Source organism: Juglans regia, chromosome 14, assembly GCF_001411555.2.
Source record: "Juglans regia cultivar Chandler chromosome 14, Walnut 2.0, whole genome shotgun sequence".
NCBI lineage: Eukaryota > Viridiplantae > Streptophyta > Magnoliopsida > Fagales > Juglandaceae > Juglans > Juglans regia.
In genome coordinates, this window is record NC_049914.1 from 13,247,814 (window position 1) to 13,266,536 (window position 18,723).

Sequence of the window (18,723 nt, forward strand, 5' to 3'; positions counted from 1 at the left end):
AAGAAATTTTAAAATCTTATTATCATGTCTATTAATATTATAAAATAAAACTAATATAACATTTGATTATGATATAACATATAAATTTTAATTTTATACTCTAAAATTTTAATTTTAAATATGAACATTAATATTAAGTTATTAATATGAACTTACTTTGGGTTAATCACTTGCTAAAATCTTGTTGGAGTATACTTTTTTTTATCCGTAAAATCGGAAAAAATGGGCCGAAGCCGGAAGTTCCGGTTTCAGTGATGAATCGGTCTAGTATCGGTTCTTATATTTTCAAAATCGGTATATACCGGTTCGATTCTAAAAAATGTCTACAACCAGGCTGAACCAGACTGGTTACACCTCTAATAACTTCGCATGATAACATATATCTAAAGGTTACAGCACTTATCCAAAAGGTCTCTAATAACATAAGTACTAGAGACAACGCTCCATAAATACAGTCTAAAAATAAAGTATATTCTACTAAATTGTTGAGGCCATGATCCCCTAAAATTGCATCTAGAAAGCAGATAACCATAGTTATCAATTCTTTGTCATTTCTATGTGGACTAGTCAGTCTTGTCTAGTCCTCTGGGCACAGGTTTTCAATATCTTGATACAATATGCATCATTTCAGGGGGAATGTTAGTCGGGACCAAGTGAGATTTGTTTACAAATCTCAATAAGTACACTACCAAGCTACTAACAGTATACAATGCTTGCTTGATCATGATACTTATATTTTTGCTATGGATATTTTTTTAACCTACTCTCAGATAATGTTTATATTTGAGGTGTGAACTTTGCATTGTTATTGGTATTATGTGATCTTTGCAATGTTTTTATGTCACTTGAATAAAGAGATCCATAGTATGGTATGCTTTGTATTTGGTTTTATGTGATATTTGCCATGCCTACTTGCTTGAAATGTTTCGGCCATACATAGTTGTCATAATGAGAAAATTGTCTTTTGCCATGATTAAGCACCGATTGTTGTTGCCCATGTTTTGTGATAAGTAAATCTCATGTTCTAATATTTTCAAGTTGTAAAAGAAAATGCTTTGATGTGTTGTTTGATAACATGACATGATTACATGGTATATGACATCTACATGTTCAAGTTGCATATGAAATAAAAAGAGTCTCGAGTACTTGTCTCATACATTTCGGGTTGTGCATAGGTTAAAAAAAAAGTTCGTTACATGTTTTGTGTATGAACCCAAATGCTAGGACGATAGAATGTTCTAGTGGAACTTCTCTGTCCACTTTGGAGTGTATAAAATTGGAAGTGGTAAACCCTAGGTTGACGAAGCACAGTCGGCAGATCTCAAATGAGTTATTTTTAAAGAACTCTGAAGCGAGGTAGCACTTAACGCTAATGGGTGCCATAAGATGGTTGCGGTGGAGATGAAATGCGAACTGCCACATAATGATAAGAACTTTAACATAGTTACCACCGGTCAAGTGGTCTGGGAAGTGAGACAGTAACTAACAGTAAGCCCACGGTGCGTAGGGGAGCCATGAGTTGTCCGCTTATATGTTACAATGACTATATGTTATGAGTAATATGTGTTAAGAAAAGATGATAAGTGTTTTTTGAAAAAGAAAGGTCAAACATGATTTTCTGTTACTGAATTTATGTAACATATATGCATAGGTCAAAGCCATAGGTTAAGTACATGTCCATGCATACATTTTCATAGTTTGACTTTATATGCTTATTTTATTTGCTTGTATGTTACGTGTTAACTTATTGAGATTTTCCAAAATCTCACTGTGATAGTTTTTACTACCATTCTCCATCCAAAATGGTAGAAGTTGTGACAGGAAAATAGACCAATTATGGGGAAACGCAAGAGGTCGGTTCTCCTGGTAGTCAAAGAGGCCTCAAAGAGCCTTAAGTTCTCGGCGGAGCCATCTTTGGAGGATAGGTTAGAGGCAGCCGACTATTTCATCTGTGAAGTGTTTAAATTGTTCAAAAGCCTGCAGAAAATTATTAACAAGGACAAGGCAAAATAGCGATGAAGTTGTAGGGTTTTGAAAAAAAAAAAAGAGTGAAAAAGAAAAGTGTGAAAAGAGGGAAATGGTTTTTTTGGTTTTGTACCCTTTGGTATTTTGAAAATTTGAACAATGATGTTTTGGAATCTTTAGTTTTATGGTACCATGAATTTGGAAAAATTGCTCTTAATCTTACTTAGATTTATATGAATTCTCGCTATGATTTATTGTATTTTGTTAGAAATACACTAGGTGAGTAATACACTAGGTGCATTGCATCTTAACTGTCATGTAAGAGAGTATGTAGTTTTGAGTTACATGTCTTGATACTTCAGTCACCGTCCAATCCCAAGCAAGGGCTAGTGGCGTCACAATTACGCTACCAACTTTCTTTTCTCACATAAACTAATAAGTTTAATAATTATTTATAATCATTTATCAAAAATAGTTTTCGGAGAAATTTTTATTTCTTAAAAGTCTTTTTCTTTTGTTTTCTTCAGATGATTTCTTTCTCAGAGCCTTCTAATTTTATTTCCTAAATAATTTTAGGTGTCGTTTGGATAGTGAGTTAAAATGAGATGAGTCAAAATGAAAATTGAAAGTTGAATAAAATATTATTTATTATTATTATTATTATTTTAGAATTTAAAAAAGTTGAATTATTTATTACATTTTGTGTGGGAATTTGAAAAAATTGTAATTATTAGATAAGATGAGTTGAGATCAACTCTGAATCCAAATGGGGCCGAAATATAATTTCTTAGAGAATTTAAGGACTTTTTAAGGGATGTTTGGAATTAGTTTTCATCTCATTGAAAGAATTGGAATAACTCTGGTTTTACTTGCCAGATACGTACGTGACTTCATCTATATATAAGTGAGGTGGTTACAAGAGATAAGAGAGATATCTATGTTCGGTACAAGAGATACGATTTACAAGAGATTTGAAATATAAACAATAGTGATAAGAAGCCGCAACGTTCGCAATAGTAAAATGTAACAGCAGCGTCTTCAATGTCTTCTGCTACTGTCTTCAGCGTCTTCAGCATTTGATTTGGTTTTGAATATTATGATCCTTATCCTTATCATTCCCCTGTAAACTAGCAGGGAGATTCAACACTGAGAGTTTGTCCCTGAGAAAGCAGAACCGATCAGCCGTATGTCCCTTAGTAAAAATATCCGCAGGTTGCCAGGAAGAGGGAACGTGCTGTAAGATGATGTCTTGGTTTGCCACCTTTTTCTCGGACAAAGTGGTAATCCACTTCATTATGCTTAGATCTTGCATGAAAAATTAGATTGGAGGCAAGAGCTAAAGCACTGACATTGTCACACCAAACAATAGGAGCAGAGTCAAGTGAAATTTTCAGCTCACACAAGAGCATGCGCAGCCAATATACTAGCACCGGTATTCCGCTTCCGTACTAGATTTGGACACTACAGGTTGTTTCTTGGCTGACCAAGAGATGAGATTAGGACCCACATACTGCAAAGCACCTACCGTTTGCCTATATTTAGATGGATCCGGAAGAAGATCTCCATCAAATTTAGACAGTTTGGAACCCGAAACACAAGGAGCTCTCGATATGGTCGAATACCAAGAAGTTTGACACGATTTAATAAATCAATGATATACCTTGTTTGACGAAGATGCAAACCAGAGGAGTTGCGGGTAGCTTCAATACCCAGAAAATATGTCAACTGGCCAAGATCCTTCATAGCAAATTCAAGTTGCAAATTAGAAATAAGAGATGTAATGAAGTGTCGGTCATTGGAGGTGACAAGTATATCATCCACATATACTAATAAAAATACATGAACCGAGTCTTGGTGATAAGTGAATAAAGATGGATCAACTTGTGAACTGTGAAAACCAAGAGATAACAGAGCAGTTGATAAGCGATTAAACCAAGCTCGAGGAGCTTGCTTTAAGCCATAGAGAGATTTATGAAGCTTACATACAAACTGGGGGTGCACAGGATCCTCAAAACCTTTCGGCTGTGTCATATAAACCTCTTCTTCTAAAATGCCATGAAGAAAGGCGTTGGAAACATCTAGTTGCCAAATATCCCAATTGAAGGAGACCGCAATCGCAAGAACCATACGAACAGTAGAAGGCTTGATAACAGGGCTAAACGTGTCATGAAAGTCAATACCACTGCGCTGGAGATAACCAACAGCGACTAATCTTGCCTTGTGACGGTCGATGCTACCATCGGGTTTACGCTTAAGCTTAAATACCCATTTGCAAGGAACCACATTTTTACCAAGAGGGCGAGGGCATAAGGACCATGTTTCATTCTTCAATAACGCTTGAAATTCACTGTCCATTGTCGCATGCCACTCAGGTATAGAAGCTGCATGAGTATAGTTACGAGGCTTAGACAAGACCATACCTGCATGCAAAGCTTGAAGAGGGTAACGAGTAGAGTAGTGGAGGTGAAAGTCAGGAAAACTGCGGGGCTTAGAATGTCCAGTTTGTGATCTAATAAGCATATGAGAAGAAGAAATAGGAAGAGGAAGTGGTCTGTCTAGGCTATCGGAAGATGCGACTTCGTGGAAGGCAGGCGGAGAATGAGCTGAAGATGTAGTGGAAGGTGCGATTGCATGGGAAGCAGGGGAAAAGGTAGTCAAAGGTATAATGGAAGAGGGAGAGTCTAAGGAAGACTCGGGTTGACCAGTAGTAAGAGCTGTCGTGTGGAGAAAAGGTGCAGGGGAGGTGTTATCGGGAGAAAAAAAAAGAGGGGGCGAAACTGGGTTAGAGGAAGAAACAGGGGGGAAAATGAAAATTATGAGAAGGAGGAGATAAAAATAGAGTATGTGATGTACCTGAGGAGTCCAAGCAATTGTCAGAGCCAGGGAAAATGGATTGTTCATGAGCGGGAAAAATTCCTTCATCAAAGATCACATTCCGAGAAATGTATACACACCTGGAGGATGGATCAAAACACCGAAAACCTTTGTGATTAGAGCAATAACCTATGAAAATGCAAGGCATGCTATGGTAAGACAATTTATCTAGTGTGTAAGGACGAAGATATGGGAAACATCGACAACCAAAAGATCGAAAATAGGAAAAATCAGGAGAAAGTGGAAAGAGACGTTCATAGGGTGATGAATATTCAAGAACCTTGGTTGGTAATCGATTAATGATGAAGATAGAAGTGAGAAAAGCATCGACCCAAAATTTCTTAGGTAAGTCAAATTGGGCGAGAAGAGTGAGTCCCATCTCCATAATATGATGATGTTTTCTTTCGGCGAGACCATTTTGTTGGGACGTATGAGGACAAGAAAGACGATGAAAAATTCCATTGGTAGTTAAAAATTGCTTAAAAATGGTAGAACAATATTCACCGCCATTATCACTTTGAAATTGTTTAATGGTGTAATTAAATTGTTTTTCCACTAAAAGCTTGAATTTAACAAACGTAGAATAAACATCAGATTTATTTGAAATATGAAAAAGCCAACAGAAACGAGTATAGTCGTCAATAAAAATTACATAATACCGACAAGCACTTAAAGATGGAATGGAAGTAGTCCAAGCATCAGAATGAATTATTTGTAAGGGAGTTGTTGACTCTCTTAAAGAATCCGAAAATGGCAATTGTTTAGATTTGCCAAGTTGACAAGACACACAAATGGCCTGTTTATTTATGGAATCATTAACTGGAAGAGAAAATTTAGAAATGACAAGATGTAGGACTTTTGCATAAGGATGTCCCAAACGACATTGCCAAGTGGAAGTAGAAGCCTTGACGCCAATAGTCATGGTGAGAGCATGAAATTTGGAGGAAGAGAGTTGACGAAGGTTGATCGGGTACAATCCATTAGCACTTGGCCCCGTCAGAAGCGTGTCCCCCGTCAGGATGTCCTTCACAGAAAAATTAGAACCAATTAGCTCAAAGAGAACATTATTATCTTTGCAAAATTTATTAATAGATAGGAGATGAGCCGAAGCATGAGGACAATAAGCAACGTTAGATAAGGTGAGAGTGGAAGAAAGAGTTTGAATAGAAGCAGTGCCAGTGCGAGATATGGTCAAACCTGTCCCGTTACCTACGCCCACGAAATCATCACCTTCATAAGGTTGAGAGGTTGCAAGATTAGCAAGATCAGAGGTCACATGAACGTTAGCACCGCTGTCAGCATACCATTGATGTTGATTAAGATAAGTGGTATTGGCCTCAGCAACCGTAGCAACTAAATCAGTTGGAGGATGACGTCCCTGAAATGAGTAGTTCATCCGATTAAAACAGTCCAATGCTTGATGTCCACCTCGTTTGCAAATCTGACATGGAGACCGAGAACGAGAGGCAGACGTAGCAGGTGGTGCGGAGGACGGCATATGAGGTAATGGTTGTCGAAATTGGGAAGGAGCAGGACCCGATCCTTTGGACGTCCTAGAAAAATGAGACTTGTTGGTGTTAGTGCGAGAACCTGATTTTGAACCAGGTTTATGCGAATAGAGAGCATAGGACCCTGCCTCTGGTTGAATAGTTTGACTATGAAATTTTTGCATAAGATCATAGTTCAGCAACTCTGCATGGAAGTCTGAGAATGACATAGATTTCTCCTTAGCAAGGAGCATATATGTTGTCACAAAGGAGTGAAAAGAGGAGTTGAGACCGTTGAGAACAGAAAGAATTAAATCAGAGTCATCAATCGGTTTCCCGATGGCAGATAATTCATCAGCAAGAGATTTAACTTCATCCAAAAAATTTTGACAAGGCATGAAGCCTTGCTGTAAAGATTGTAACTTTCTCTTTATAAGAGAAATACGAGATGTGGAGGGCGCAACAAAACTTGCGCCAAGGGCTTGCCAAGCAAGCTGAGAGGTCTCAAGACCATAAATGGTGGAAACCACCACAGGAGATAGAGAAGAGACAATCCAGCAAAGTACCGTTTGGTCCTTATACTTCCAGACTACATAAGCAGGATTAGAAATACCTTGGGTCTTATGTTCAGCGCTAGCAAATTGGGGGGGGCTGGGTTCCGAACCATCAACTATGCCCATGAGACCATAGCTTCGAAACAGAGGAAGTAACTGAGCACTCCATGCAAGAAAATTTGTTCCATCAAGTTTGATGGAGATAACTTGAGTTGGAAGATGAAATGCAGCGGAAGAGGAGAAAGAGTCTGTAGAGGTAGCCATAGGATCGACAGAAGTGTTAGCTATCAAAATTTCTGATACCATGAAAGAATTGGAATAACTCTGGTTTGACTTGCCAGATACGTATGTGACTTCATCTATATATAAGTGAGGTGGTTACAAGAGATAAGAGTGAGGTGGTTACAAGAGATAAGAGAGATATCTATGTTCAGTACAAGAGATACGATTTACAAGAGATTTGAAATATAAACAACAGTGATAAGAAGCCGCAACGTTCACAATAGTAAAATGTAACAACAGCGTCTTCAACATCTTCTACTGCTGTCTTCAGCGTCTTCAGCATTTGATTTGGTTTTGAATATTATGATCCTTATCCTTATCACTCATCTCATCAAATCTCACTCAAGAGGCCTTAAAAGTAGTGAGGGGCCTTAGTCTCGTTTAAATAGTGAGATGAGATTATCTATGAATAATATTGAAAATAGTTTGTGAATAACAGTAAAATAGTTTGAGTTGAGATGTTTTATGAAGTTTTGGAAAAGAAGAGAGAAAAAGTTGACTAAAAATATTATAAAGTTAAAATATAATTATAATATATTTTTTTAATATAATTTTTGTTTTGAGATTTGAAAAAGTTGAATTATTTTTTATGTTTTGTTTAAAAATTTGAAAAAATTATAATGATAAGTAATAATTAAATGAAAAAGTTGAAAATTAAAATTGAAAAGTTTTTGTATTTATAGTATTTGGATATAGATATAAGATGAAAGAAAAATGCTACTTTTATCACTTATTCTTACTTCTGTAATTTTTTATTTATTTTTACTTAGTGATTAAATAAGTATTTTTTTAATAATATTGTGAATTTTTTATTTGTTTTAAAAATATTTAAAAGTGTTAAAAAATATATGTAAAAAAAAAACTAACTGTAGCTCTGTAGAGCCACCCAAAATGAAATGAGATAAGAGCCTGTTATCCAAATCAGACCTAGACAATTGCCTAATTTGCCTTGGCATTGAGCCGGCCATGTGCGTGGGTCACACAAATATTTTGGTGACGTGCTTGGTCTTGCTAGAACGCGGATGGAAAGAAAAAGGATACAGCCGACGTGTGGTGGTCAGTGGTTAGTGGGAAGGAAGGCCGCGGATGGAGATTGCAAAACATGATTCATTGTTTTTTAAAAAACCTGTTGGCCATTTTCTTTGTCTTTTTTTAAAGGATTATTCTTTGGTCAAATAATGGTCACAAAACTCTAACAGAAAAACTGGTAAGGCAGTATATTGTTGACTGAACCTCACACTTGGCATGCCATATCTATAGCAAAAATATAAATGTAGCACAAAACTATTTCAGAAAATAATAGCACTTAAACCTGTCTTGTTTAGTTACACACAAGATAAGATAAAAATTGAATAAAATATTATTATAATATATTTTTTAATATTATTTTTATTTTAGATTTGAAAAAGTTAAATTATTTATTTATTTTGTGTTAGAGTTTGAAAAAGTTATATGATGAGATGAGATGAGATGTTTATGTAACCATACGAGGCCTAAAACATAAAATATAATCCTTAAATATAATCCAAAAGAGAAATTAACAAAATTAAAAATTAAAAATTAAAACAAAAAAAAATATTAAAAAATAAACCAAAACATTAAAAACAAAAGATCAAAAAAAAAAAAAAAAAGACTCATAAAATCTGAAAAATATTAAAAAAATGTTTTTAGAAAGTACTATACAAAATATACAGAGCAAGATTTTTAGGAGAAATTAATATTGTGGTCTCAAGGATTTTACTTTTCAACCCTCAAGTGGTAAAGGCCTTAGGCTTGAGGGTATGCTCCCCATGTCTAAGGTTTAAATCTCCTCGATGCAAATAATCTCTAGGAGCCATTGGACTGTGAGAATTTTTTCTTTTATTATTCGCCTTGTGCACCCTTAAAATTAGTCGGGACATTATTCCTGGATACCCAGTACCAATAAAAAAAAGGTTTTACTTTTCAAAATGGTCCCTTAGTTAAAAAAAAAAGAAGTTTCACAACAATCCTTAAAACTATGAATAATGATAATATGCCCTCTCATGTTGATCGCTCATATATTTATTTACTTAATGATTAAGGAAGTGACTATTTATTTATTTACTTAATGATTAGAGAAGTGACTACTAATGTATTAATATTTTTATTTTTTAAAAATGTTTAAAGATGTTTAAAAAATGTAAAAAAAAGAAAAAAGAAAAAAAAAAAAAAGTGGATTTAGCCTAAGGGGCACACCCAGCGGTCACTAATGGGCGGCACCCTAGCATTACCCTAAAACTATACCCATATATCAAAATGGTCTCTCGTTCCAAATTCTATTAATTCATTTACAAAATTATTAATGTTACATTCATTTACCACCTCACAACCAAATAGAAATAGACATGTGTTACTTATTTATGTATATTAGTTTGAGAGCTGCTAAATATATAGATAAATCTCACAAATTGATGTGGCACAATATTAGTGTGCCATGCCAATCTATTTTTTTACTTTTTTTTTTTTTTCATTTCTCCCCTCTCCTCCCGCCTTCCCTGCTCCCTTTCCCAAACCCTTGAGGCCCCCATCTCTCTAGGCTAGCACCGCAACAGCCTAGCCGTATTCCTCGCCCATCAAACCATGTCTTTGCCCATCATCGACGAGACAGGGACGTCATCTTCATCACCCCTCATTGACGCCGTTGCCCCTCAACAGCAGGTACTCTCTCTCTCTCTCTCTCTCTCTCTCTCTCTCTCTACGCCTTGAAAAAAGAAAAGAATGGGTTGGGGAGTGGGGAGGGGGTGAGGGGAAGTGAAAAAAAGAAAAAAAAAACTTAGCTGATATGGCACATTGGCACTGTACCATGTCTGTTTGTGAAATTTTTTAGTGTCCCTAGTGTTTTTTTGTTAGTTTTCCAAAAATTTAAAATATTAAAAATATAAAATATAAAGTTTCAAAAAATGATCAAGATTTTTATTAAACCAACTAAAATTAAAAAAATCAGAAAGTATAACTCAAGAATTGAAAAGAGAACTAAAACTTAATAACCAAAATCCTTTAAAAGTCAAATTAATTAAAATTATATGCTAAAAATAGAAAAATTAATATTAGAAAAATTTTAAGAAATAAAAAAAATATTTGAAAATTTTGTTTTTTTAAAGGAGCCCTCGTGGACTTGTATGTAACTTGTCTATTTAGGATTTATACAAATCATTTTTATTAGTTTGGGAATAGTTTAAAAATTATCAAAACCAATGACACTAAGGTAAAATAGAATTATCAAACATAAACACATAGGAAAGGTTGAGGTGAAGACTATTTATAATTTTGGGATTTTATGTCTTTATTTATTTGTTTAGATTCTATTTTTTCCCTATATTTATTTCGATTTGGTTTCTTACTTTTTATCATTTATTGAAGCCCAATGTGGTGGAGGGGCTTAAGGGGCCGTGAACTCATCAAACCCACTCTTCTCCCTAACAAATAGAATTTCAAAATTTTATACTTGAGCCTTCCAAAATATTGTATGCCTCTATAAAATTCATTAAACCCTCCTTACCCCTCAAAAGAGGGGTAAGTTGATAAATGATATTTGAAATTTTAGAATGTATAAGTTTTGCGTATTCTTTTTTAAAAAATTAGATTAATCTCATATTCACATAAAAAATAATTTTTTAATGATGAACCTAATTTTTTTACAAGGAGTGTGCGAAACTTGCATATCTTAAGAGTGTATGTAGCGCCCTGACCCCGAGGGTCCGGAGAGTTAATTCATGTTATATGGTAATCAACTCCTACACTGCTAATATACTTCCAAAAGCTCTAAATCAAACGTAAACACTTCAATTTTAATTAACTACACAAACTCATATATCAAATCCTCAATACAATAATCCCAAAAATATCAACTTCTCTACATGTAACTTATCCTCACATCTCAACAGTATAATTAACAAAAATCACCAATACTCATTGAAAACTTTTTATTCTTAATTCAATATTCTTAAGTCATTTCACCCAATGCTTCATAGTCTTGATCATCAGCTGAGAAATACAAATCATCTGAAAATATTGTGAAGATAAAGGAGATGAGTTATCAACAACTCAGTATGCAAATAACATATACTAGTATGCAAATATGATCATTTACAGATTTCAGAATGTAGAACAAAACACTTTTTATTTTCAGAATGCATAGTCAAAATATGTTATCAAAAATATCAGAGTCAAAGTTTCAGAAAATATTCTTATTCATCATCATCATCATATCAGAGTATCATATCATAACAGAGGCCATATTTAACTCCCATGGTAGGGTTGTACATTTGCGGATAACCAAGCAGATGCATATCAGAACTGAAACAGAATACCACTATTCTTTTTTGTGGCAGAGCCATATCATATCGGAACATAAGCCATGTAAAACCCTCGTGGTAGGGTCTCTAACTAAACAGAGCAGAAATATAATCAGATGCAGAACCAGATAGTCATGCTAAAGGTTTTTCAAATGTCACATCTTATCACAACAGAGTACTGAATAGAATCAGATTACAAAAATATAATTTATGCACAAAATTTCATATTTACTTTTTTTTGCATAGTTCAGAAATAAAATATAAAAAATAGGCTCATGTCTACACCAGTCATGACAAAAAATACGTACTTCTTAAACAGAATCTCATGAGTAATGCAGAACAAATAACTGAGGTAGTTCAAATTTCTTTTCATAACCAAACATGTATATTTTCCAAAAATCAATCTCAGCTCATTTTATTTTATGCAAAGTCTAGCATAGGAGTCTCGCTAAGCTGTACTTCTTAACTTTTCAAAATTTCCTCAACAATGCCGAACAAATATTAATCGTTACCTATAAGAATAATCATGTAATTTCTGTAAGTTTACAATCAATCACGTATTTCGATATTGAAACTTAAGTTTCTACAATAGTCGATTTTAATTCATCAAAACTTAAAACCCTCATAATCCCAAAATATATCATCACTTTCTAAAATCATCAATATCCACCATAACCAATGTCAAACTCAAAACATCCATATTTAAATCCGAAACAACCAACAAATCTCACAGCATAAACCAATCACACAAACAACTCCATCATCTAATCCAACCGACCCCTTACTCCTTGGACTCAGTCCGGCACAACTAACCAATTCAAAGTAAATATGAGTTAGTGTAAAAATACATTTAAATCTCAAAATTTCTTTGGAAAAATACTTATAACGCTATAATATAATTTTCGAAGAATCACGGAGGTGTTAGAAGTGGCGGCACAACAACGTAACAGTGCAAAATGCACTATGGCCGTGGGTCTCAAAAACCCAACTTTCGAATAGGGACAAACGAAGACTTGAGATTACTAGGGAAGAGCTTAGGGATGTTGGTGAAGCTAATGGTGGTGATGGTTAGCCGTGAGTGGTGGCGTGGGAGGTGTTTGGAGGCCAAAAGGCTCAAATCGGAAAAGTTGATGGTGGAGCTTCACCGGTGACGGATTGGAGCTAAGGATGTATGGTTTAGGTTGATGGGAGGTCAAAGATGATGTGGTGAAGAAATTGTGGCTTTAGGTGGCGCGACGGCGGCGCAAGGAATGTTGCGGCTTGAGGCCGCGTGTGGGAGCTCACGGTGGCGTGAGAGGAGCTGGAAACTGGAGGGTATGGTCGCCGGCCAAAGGGGAAGAAAATGGGAGGGTCAGTGACGACAATGGGTGGCGCACGGCGGCGTTGTGGTGGACGGCACGCGGACGGGGAAGAGAGGGAGAAGTCGCCCGCGGGGGAGGAAAGAAGCAAATGAGAGAAAATGAGGAGAAAAAGAAAGAGAATGAGGAAAAGAAAAAGAGGAGAAAAAGAAAAAGGAAAAAAAAGAAAAAGTGACAGAAATAAATGAAGTCTAGTCCTTACAACTAGGTCAAAAAGTTGATCTAACGAAAATGATTTCAAAACAGTAAATTTAAATAAAATAACTTAAATGCAGTGAATAGTTAAAATAAAATAATAATAATAAATCCAACAATACAAAAATTTTAAAGTCTAATATTAAACTGATTTAAAGTAAATAGCAATTTAAATACAAGACGATAATTAATACCAAGAAAGCACATTAAAGTAAATTTCACAACTTAAAAATTATGAAATAAATCCAACAAGAAATCTAGTAAATTTAAAATAAGAGAACCAATAAAAAAAAACATTCAATTAAAAAAATACACAAAAATACGGAGTATCACAGTGCATCTGCATTACTCTTTAAAATCATATTGTTCTCTCCCCTAAAATATACTTAGAATCTTTTGAATAAAAATTTGGCCCAAAGAAAAACCTCTAGAAGTGAAAAATACTTATAATTGTTTCTAAAATTCACGACTATGATTTACCTTCATTCATCATCCTTCATTCATCATTTCCTTTGATTCCTTTTAAGTTGTAAGTTTTAACCCTCCTTTGTTTATGTCGCCCTCTCCCCCCCTCCCCCCCCGCCGCTTTTTAACAAGGGTAAATGCTTGAGCGCAGGGTTCTTCATGTGTTTTTTTTAATCTTTTTTTGTATAGACTTTTTTAATACTTTTAAATATTTTTAAAAAATAAAAAAAATCACATTATTAAAAAAAACTTCCTTAATCACAAAGTGTTTTTTAATGTATTTTTTTAATGATTAATATTTTTTTTATTAGCTCCAGTGGGAAGACTAATATTTTTTTTTATTCACTTCATGATTAAAGAAGTGTTTTTTAATGATGTTCTGAATTTTTATTTTTTAAAAATATTTAAAAGTATTAAAAAAATCTATGTAAAAAAGAAAAAAAAAAAACACATAAAAGAGCCCAACCGGAGTCCTTAGCGATGGTTCTAGCATTGTCCTTTTAGCGAACCTTAACTTTAAAGGAAATACAAGTTTTTAGTTGAAAAGGGAAAAATATCCTTGTAATTCATGATCTCTCGCCTCTAGCATTGTCCTTTTAGCGAACCTTAACTTTAAAGGAAATACAAGTTTTTAGTTGAAAAGGGAAAAATATCCTTGTAATTCATGATCTCTCGCCTCTAGCATTGTCCTTTTAGCGAACCTTAACTTTAAAGGAAATACAAGTTTTTAGTTGAAAAGGGAAAAATATCCTTGTAATTCATGATCTCTCGTCACTATAGATGTGCGCTACTATCGATAAACATGTAACGCAAAAAGCATTGTTCTAATATGTATTATGTCATTGGTAGGAAAATGGGATGACATGAAAGCAAAGTCCAGAGGAAATTGAAAGACAATTTAGAATTGGCAACAAACATTCCAATACAAATTGTTGTAACACTAAATTTTCTTCTCTATTTCCCTGTGCTGCATCTGCCAACCAAATGGAGCATCAGAATACCCTGGCTAATAATTCCCATTGAAGGAAAAGTAGTAGTCTAGCTACACAACTTGAGGTCAATTTCTTCTAGTTTACACCAAGGGAAGAAAAACAAAAAAACCCCACTTGAGGAAATTTCTGGTCATCTAAAATTAGTGGCTTTCATCACAAAAAGCCTCCTCCTCCTACTCCAGTCTCCAGTCTCCAGTCTCCATCCATCATGCATCATCTCATCTATTCACCTTGAGATGTCACATTTTGGAGGGTAGCCTAATTGTTCAATTTCCCAGCTTAGCTTTGATGCTACTATTTCATGCCTTGGAAAATACTCCTGCAACACAGTATTGCAAACCTATATTTGGTCAATAATCCAAACAATATTTTCTTTTCTTTCATTCCTATGCCCTAAAACAGAGTAAAAACTCTTTGATCCAAAAGGGCAATTTAAAATACAATTGGAAAATAAGAATATATATATATATATAAAGAGTAATGCTATGTACAGTTATAAAGTGCGCAAGCGTCGTATAGTCGCTTTGAATAAGAATGATTTCCATTATTAATAAATTAATTTTTTTCCATGTGAATCCCGTAGTTATTCATTTTTTTTTTCAAAATGATTATACAGCACTTGTATACTCACGACTGCAATTATCGTTTCTCATATATATAAAAAAGTTTTACCTCCATTTTCTTGACTAGCTCTTTCGCAGTAGGGGCGGATACAATGATATGGCGTGCACTTGGACTAATGAAGCCTTCCTCCACTGCTTTGTCGATGAATGACAACAAGGAATTGTAGTATCCATCTACATTCAACAATCCCACCTGCCAAAATCATCCAAGAATTCTGTTTAGTGTTTTATTTTTTTATTTTTTTCCCCCTAAAGCAAAACAAGCATTCAACCAAAAGTAATTAATTTTTTATTTTATTTTTTAATTTTTGGTTGCGAAGGATAAAATTTATGAAGGATGGAAATATACGGGCTTATCATGGATGCCAAGTTGGGCCCAAGTTATCACTTCAAGAAGCTCTTCAAGAGTCCCATACCCACCTTCATGGACATAAAGATGAATTAGAATAAGATTTATCATATTACTAGAACCACAGAAATATTGGGAAGGGAATTCCCGCATAAAATTACAGTATTCAAGATAATAAACGTCAGTAATATTAAAATATATATATATATGCCTCAAAATATATTGAATAAGTAAAAAAAATGATAATTACAGACAAGAGTAAGCAAGCGACATGTAATCACTTTTATACTACCGTTGAAATGATTCTTGAACTAAAACTGGACAACCTTATCCAACTTTTCTGAGTTTGGGCCTCAGCCCATTACCAATGTCAGAAATGGGATTTTATCACTTCTCGTGGTCTTAGCCCAAAAGATACTTAACAAGTCAGTTAGCTCACATTCAGTCTTCCACTGTGGAAAAAGGTAAAACTACATATTGGGCTTGTAATTTATCTATTTACCCCTCAGTCCGAACGCAAGCACAGTATAATCCCTTTTAAACCCCACTTCATTGGAAAGTTAGGAGCTTTGCATCTTATGCTCAATAGGGTAACCCCAAGATAAAAGGACGTGTACCCTAAAAGAAATAGTGTTACAACAAGCAATATCATGGAATAAGCTGGCTTTGGTTTGGCTAATGACATCTTAATTAATTAAGATTAATTATTTAATATCATTTCTGCCCCTGCCTTGGTGGTGAGTCATTTTAATTCTTATCTGGGATTTTTGGTAATCTAGAGGGTATTTTGGGGACACCAGCCCATTTCATGGTATGTCAAGACAATTACCACGTCATGGAGGCTGGAGGTGGGGTGGATGTTCAATAAGAATGATGGCAGGTATTAGAGTATTTGTACCAACCGGGTAAGGCAATAAAGGCATCAGAATGCCTAGCCATCTCAGCCTTCCTCTGGTGCATGTCTGCTACTGCCTTCACTTCACCCACTGGTTCTCCAGTTATCTGCAGACTCAGCAGAACCCAAGTCAATCCACCAAAATAAAAGAAAAGAATAATAAAAAATAAAAAAGCAGAAAGAGACAACTTTGAGAGAGAGAGAGAGAGAGTCTTCCAATCAGGTAGGGCACAAATTAAAAAGCAATCATGAGTTGTGCAGAAAAGAAAAGAAAGAGAAGGAAAATACATAAATATGAACCTGATATTTTTGGTCTATCCAGAATGAGAGGAAAACGGAAACCCAGAGAACTAAGGAATCCAACAAGTGGAGGAGGGAGAGGGACAAAGTGGTAGAGACCCCAGATGGCCAGGTGGATTTGAGGAAGAGAATAGTTTCCTTTAAGATCAGGATTTGGGAAATCAAGGAAATCTGAGGACCAACCAAAAATGCTTAGAACCCACACGAATCCCAAAAGAGACAATTGGGAAATCCGAAGATTTAAGATAACAAAGGTGAGGTAGAAATTCATGTCAATGTAGCTACCACAAAATGAAAGAGAGAAAAAAAAAAGCCGCATTTAACAGAGGAGGCAAAAGGAATTATCAGATAATGCTCTCTCTCTCTCTGGCTTGTTGGGTCATTTTCATTTTTTCTTGGTCACTGCAAAATGTTCTAAAACATGATATTGGTAGGCAACATACCTCTCTAGGCATGAGTGTCTTGGGTATAACTCTGCAGACAATAACATGACAAAATAAAGTTTTGATTGAGATAAAGACCACGGCCATAATAATAACACAACCCCCCCCAAAAAATGACTATCTTTTACTTTCAATTTTTTAATCCATTTAGTAATTTACTCAACGCAGAAAGATGAAAATGAAGATGATGCTCACCCAATGACATGGCGACCACCATCGTAGACAGCTTGGGAAATCGAACCCATCAAACCGACGCTTCCTCCTCCATAAACCAAGTCAATATTTCTTGAAACCTGACCCAAACCAGGCAACAGTAACCCAGCATAATCAGCGAGAGCGTTGTAATTGGTAAAATGGCAAGGGAATTTTTTTTTTTTTTTTTGGGGGGGGGGGGGGGGTGTTTTCAAAAACTCCAAAATCCATTTATGAAGAAGCTAATTTACAGAGTGACAAATGGCGAAGCTCATTAAGGTACACAAAATTACTCCAACAAAAGAAAAAAGTGATGAAAATTCAATGGTTGTTCAACAGAGTACTTATACTCTGGATATAGCTTCGCGGATTCCAAGATGAGTATGAACTGAAATGAAATGTAGCTCACAAAAGAGAGAGTGAGGTCTTATAACAGGCTACAGCAAGAAACCATGAATTGAAGTTGAAAACGGTCCGTCCCCTGTAGTATTTTTGAAGAAAGCTATGCCATATAGAAGAAGAAGGAAGCTCTAACATTCTGACGACTTTTCATGAAAAATCGCTCGGGGCAACATGAAAATAGTGGTTACAATCAAGAAATCCATGAAGCCCATGTTCCGAAACTCAGAAAAAAACTAAAGTCGGATATATAATTGACCTGACAATAAAATAGAAATAGAAACCCAAATGAAACAAAGACTAAAGAAAGAAGAGCCATTAGACAGAGACATTACCAATTCCCTGCCGAGCTCAATAGCAGCGTCCCTATAACTGCTCTTCTTTCCTGGGCTACTCCCACAAAACACACAAATCCTCTTGAACTTTGATTGCTCCATCTCTCTCTCTCTCACACACACACACACACACTTGCAGATAGAGCTATGCAAATATCCCGTGCCTTCTTACTGCCCCCACGGTTTGACAATTCGAGAGTGCGTCATGACCGAACGAGAGGGAGTGCATATATATAACGGCAGTATAGGTGCACGTTAGCACGCGAAAATCCGTACTCTGTTAACACCAGAACTTTACGGCCGAACGACTGATCTTAATATTTTTCCACCTTTTTTCTTCCTTTCTTTCCTTTTTTTTTTTTTACCCCTTTTGTTCCAGCAAAAATCTTTTAGCTAGAAAATACATTTTATTAATATTTTTTGCTTTAGAAAAGAATTACCATTTTAATAGTTTTCTTGGATAAAACAATCAGGTGTACATATTTGAACAAGAAGAGTTCATTCAATTAAAATAAAATATTCTTGAGTTTTGATATTAAAAGTATAACTTCCACTTTCAGTTTTATTTGGGTGACTTTGTTTTGGTGATATTGATCTTATGAGGCTTGTTTGGATTGAGAAATTAGTTCATCTCATCTTATCATTATAATTTTTTTAAATTTTTATACAAAATAAATAAATAATATAATTATTTCAAAT

At 35.0% G+C, this 18,723-nt stretch overlaps 1 protein-coding gene across 1 annotated transcript; it reads right to left on the bottom strand.

The window, feature by feature from the left end:
• Positions 1–14,374: 14,374 nt before the first annotated feature.
• Positions 14,375–18,254, bottom strand: LOC108990334 (cytokinin riboside 5'-monophosphate phosphoribohydrolase LOG1). Its single transcript, XM_018964274.2, has 7 exons — positions 18,025–18,254; positions 17,294–17,391; positions 17,099–17,129; positions 16,363–16,462; positions 15,461–15,531; positions 15,161–15,304; positions 14,375–14,807 (listed from the first exon to the last, which is right to left on the bottom strand). The coding sequence occupies exons 1-7, from the start codon at positions 18,124–18,126 to the stop codon at positions 14,715–14,717; spliced, it is 639 nt and encodes a 212-aa protein (XP_018819819.1). The 5' UTR covers positions 18,127–18,254; the 3' UTR covers positions 14,375–14,714.
• Between the last annotated feature and the right edge of the window lie 469 nt (positions 18,255–18,723).

Coding starts and splice junctions, on each gene's coding strand:
- LOC108990334 (XM_018964274.2), bottom strand. CDS start 18,126: ATGGAGCAATCAAAGTTCAAGAGGATTTGTGTGTTTTGTGGGAGTAGC. Junction 15,305..15,460: donor TTGGCATCCATGATAAGCCC/GTATATTTCCAT, acceptor TGATTTTGGCAG/GTGGGATTGTTGAATGTAGA. Junction 14,808..15,160: donor AGCTAGTCAAGAAAATGGAG/GTAAAACTTTTT, acceptor ACTGTGTTGCAG/GAGTATTTTCCAAGGCATGA.